Genomic DNA, 4458 nt, shown 5'->3' on the forward strand with positions numbered 1-4458 from the left:
TCATCTTTGCCCACAGGTAGATAATTATCAATGTATATTTAATTAGGGTGGGATAGAATTGCCTTGTATTTTCTAAGTAGCCCACAGGTATTAGGAAATATAAATGCGTTCTAGTTCCATCAATATGAGATAAATACATGCTATGCTATTTTCTTTGCCCACAGGGAGAACTTAGTGATACGTATTTATAATTGTATGCTTTATTAATGTTTTAAGCATACATGGCACAGTTATTGTGAATTGTCTCTATTTATTTGGAAGTTTGACTGATTCTCTAATATTGCAGCTGCATTTACTGTCCCTAACATTGTTGCTGATGCTAGTAACAAAATTATACTTGATGGTACTAACTACCCTGATTGGAGGGAAGACATTGCTTTACATCTCGGTTGTCTGAACATGGACTATGTCCTGGAAACTGAAAGGCCTCCCAAACCAGCTGATGGCTCGACTGACAAAGAGGCCAAAGAGTATTATGAATCCTGGGAGAAAAACAATCGCCTTACTCTCCTGCTGATCAAAACAAGGATTGCTAGGAGCATTCGGGGAGCAATCCCTAAATGCGAAACTGCTAAAGAATACCTGGAAGCTGTGGACAAACAGTTCAAACCGACAGACAAGCAGATGGGGGGCACCATTATGTCGGAATTATGTGCCATGAGGCTTACAGGTATAGGCGGTACTAGGCAGCATATAATGAAGATGAGAGATTTATCCTCTCAGTTGAAATCCTTCGATATGGAGCCTACTGAGCAATTCCTGGTGCAGTTAATCCTGAACTCCCTTCCTCCTCAGTTTGATGCCTTTAAAGTATCTTACAACACACATAGGGAGAAATGGTCAGTTGATGAATTGCTGTCCATGTGTGTGCAAGAAGAAACTAGGCTGTTGATGAGTGGAAAGGGTGCACCTAAGGAAGCTCATCTGGGAGAAAGCTCCAATAGGGGTGGTAGTAAGAAGGGAAATAAGGATGACAAGAAGAAAAGAAAGAGAAGAATTCCCCCTGCCACCGCCTTAAATAAGAAGGATGCCAAATGCTTCTTCTGCAAGAAGAAGGGGCACATGAAGAATGAGTGCTCCAAGAGGAAGGCATGGCTTGAACGTAAAGGTATGTTTACTTCTCATGTTACCTTAGAATCTCATGCTATTAATGTTGATGATGACACTTGGTGGATTGATACTGGTTCAATGATCCACATTTCCACAACCATGCAGGGCTTCTTAACAAGCAGGCCACCACATCCGAGTGAGGAATGGGTTCTATCAGGCAGCAGGAACCCAGACCGTGTGGAGTTGGTTGGGACTTATCGCATTTTTTTGAATAATACTCATGTAGACCTTTTTGAGACTTTTTATATTCCGACATACATGAGGAACTTAATTTCCATTTCAAAATTAATTCCGTTGGACTATGGTTTATGTCTTGAGAAGGGCTCTATGTTTTTGAGCAGACATCATGTTAAGATTGCAGACGTTGCAATGATTGATAATTTATTTAAAATTATTCGTGATCCTGTTCAATCTTTTAATATTTCGCGTGGTATTAAACGAAGTGTCATCAATGAGAATTCTATTAGCTTGTGGCATAGGAGATTGGGACATATCTCCATTGATAGAATCAAAAGGTTAACTAAGGAGGAAATACTTCCACCCTTAGACCATTCAGAATTTGATTCTTGCGTGGACTGCATAAGGGGAAAGCAGACCACTAAGTCACAAAAGGGAGCTAAAAGAAGTTCTGAATTGCTTGAGATTATACATACCGATATTTGCTGCCCTGATTTAACCGCACACGGTCAAAAGTATTTTATCACCTTTATCGATGATTACTCGCGCTACACGTATATCTATTTGCTTTATAATAAGAGCGAGGCACTAGATGCCTTTAAGGAATATAAAGCAGAGGTAGAAAAACAAATTGGGAAACCAATTAAGATTGTAAGATCTGATAGAGGTGGTGAATACTATGGTAGGTACACCAATGAAGGACAAGCACCTGGTCCTTTTGCAGAATTTCTTCGAGAGCAAGGTATAGTTGCTCAATATACCATGCCTGGCTCACCAGACATGAATGGTGTAGCTGAAAGAAGAAATAGGACCTTGCTGGACATGGTTAGGAGCATGATGAGTGGCTCCAAACTTCCAATTTCTCTATGGAAAGAAGCACTCAAGACAGCTGTATACATTCTAAACAGGGTTCCAACAAAGGCAGTGCCTAAAACACCCTTTGAAATCTGGAAAGGTTGGAAACCCAGTTTGAATCATTTAAGGGTATGGGGCTGTCCTGCAGAAGTAAGAGTGTACAACCCACAGGAAAAGAAATTGGACCCTAAGACTATTAGGGCCTACTTTGTAGGCTATGCAGAAAAGTCCAAGGGTTATAAGTTTTACTGTCCGCCTCCTTCAAAACGATTTGTGGAATCTAGGAATGCTAAGTTTCTTGAGAATGATGTGATTAGTGGGAGTGATCAGATAGGAATTGATCACATAGAAGAGACCACTAGCACAAATGGTGAGGGAACATCAATTGTCAATGACTCTTCTTTTAGAGCTATCATACAACATGATGTGGATCCCATAACTCAAGTTGATGATGCTAGACATCAGGAACATATGCAAGCTGACCAACCTGTCACAGAAGTGGAACCACCACAGAATGTGATAGAGGATGTTCCTGATGAGCAACCTCAGCCAACTCAAGAAGTTGAATTGAGGAGATCAACTAGAGAGAGAAAGCCGGCATTGCCTAGTGACTACGTTGTGTACTTCACTGAAATTGACTGTGATGTTAATATTGAAAATGATCCTTTGACCTTTACTCAAGCCATGAAGAATGAGAATTGCAAGTTGTGGCATGATGCCATGGTCGATGAAATGAACTCTATGGCAAACAACCATGTATGGGAGCTTGTGGAGTTACCTAGTGGGTCTAAAGCCATTGGCTGTAAGTGGGTTTACAAAACCAAAAGAGACTCACAAGGTAACATTGATCATTACAAAGCAAGGTTGGTTGCCAAGGGTTTTACGCAAGTGGAAGGAATCGACTACAGAGAAACATTTTCTCCTGTATCAAAGAAGGATTCATTCCGCATTATCATGGCATTAGTTGCACATTTTGATATGGAATTGCATCAAATGGATGTTAAAACTGCATTTCTCAACGGTGATCTTGACGAAGAGGTCTATATGAAGCAGCCTGAGGGATTCATTGTGAAAGGCAAAGAAAACTTGGTATGCAAGCTAAAGAAATCAATATATGGTTTAAAGCAAGCCTCACGACAGTGGTACTTGAAGTTCCATGAGGTGATCACATCATTTGGTTTCGATGAGAACATCATGGATGAATGCATATACCACAAGGTTAGTGGGAGCAATATCATATTTTTGATTTTATATGTCGATGACATATTACTTGCAACCAATGATCTAGGACTATTGCACGAGGTGAAACAGTTCCTGTTTAAGAACTTTGATATGAAAGATATGGGTGAGGCATCTTATGTCATTGGCATTAAGATCCATAGGGATAGGACTCAAGGTCTTTTAGGCCTGTCTCAAGAAACCTATATAAACAAAGTTCTTGAACGATTCCGAATGAAGAACTGTTCAACCAACGTGACTCCTTTAGAGAAAGGAGACAAATTCAGTCTAGATCAGTGTCCTAAAACCGAGCTCAAGAAAAAGCAAATGGAAAGGATCCCATATGCCTCAGCAGTAGGAAGTTTAATGTATGCACAGGTTTGCACTAGACCTGATATAGCTTTTGCTGTGGGCATGCTGGGAAGGTACCAAAGTAATCCTGGTGAGGCGCATTGGACAGCTGCAAAGAAAGTGTTTAGATACCTACAAGGGACTAAACACTACATGCTTACATATAAGAGGACAGAGAATCTAGAAGTGACTGGTTACTCAGACTCTGATTTGGGAGGATGTTTGGACACAAATAAGTCTACGACTGGTTATATCTTCCTACTAGCAGAAGGAGCCATATCATGGAAGAGTACAAAACAAACTCTAACAGCTCCTTCTACTGGTGATGCTGAGTACATTGCGTGTTTTGAGGCAAGTTCACAAGCAATCTGGATAAAGAATTTCATTGCTGGGCTTAAGATTGTTGATTCGATCTCTAGGCCGATCAGAATGTACTGTGATAACACCGCTGCAGTGGCCATAGCCAACAACAAGAGGAATAAGAGTCGAAGTAAGTTCGTCGAACTGAAATTCCTATGCTTGAAAGAAAGGGTTATGGATGGCCAAATTTCGGTTGAATACATCGGTACAAAGGAAATGCTAGCTGATCCTTTGACTAAAGGGTTGAAACCGAATGACTTTGTTTCACACGTACCTCACATGGGACTTCGTCCTCCAATTGATTAGTTGAGGTATGAGCAATGAAATTTATGGTTTGTCATCTCTGGTTATGATTGTATATACATTTGTGTTTTTGAGGTTGATAAA

At 40.4% G+C, this 4458-nt stretch overlaps 1 protein-coding gene across 1 annotated transcript; it reads left to right on the top strand.

Moving 5' to 3' along the window:
* Positions 1 to 383: 383 nt before the first annotated feature.
* Positions 384 to 1397, top strand: LOC114749934 (uncharacterized). Its single transcript, XM_028938481.1, has 2 exons — positions 384 to 1108; positions 1216 to 1397. The coding sequence occupies exons 1-2, from the start codon at positions 400 to 402 to the stop codon at positions 1248 to 1250; spliced, it is 744 nt and encodes a 247-aa protein (XP_028794314.1). The 5' UTR covers positions 384 to 399; the 3' UTR covers positions 1251 to 1397.
* Positions 1398 to 4458: the final 3061 nt, after the last annotated feature.

This window comes from Neltuma alba, unplaced genomic scaffold (assembly GCF_004799145.2).
Source record: "Neltuma alba isolate B1F8T4 unplaced genomic scaffold, ASM479914v2 tig00006231_pilon, whole genome shotgun sequence".
Lineage (NCBI taxonomy): Eukaryota > Viridiplantae > Streptophyta > Magnoliopsida > Fabales > Fabaceae > Neltuma > Neltuma alba.

Coding starts and splice junctions, on each gene's coding strand:
- LOC114749934 (XM_028938481.1), top strand. CDS start 400: ATGGACTATGTCCTGGAAACTGAAAGGCCTCCCAAACCAGCTGATGGC. Junction 1,109..1,215: donor GGCATGGCTTGAACGTAAAG/GTATGTTTACTT, acceptor ACAACCATGCAG/GGCTTCTTAACAAGCAGGCC.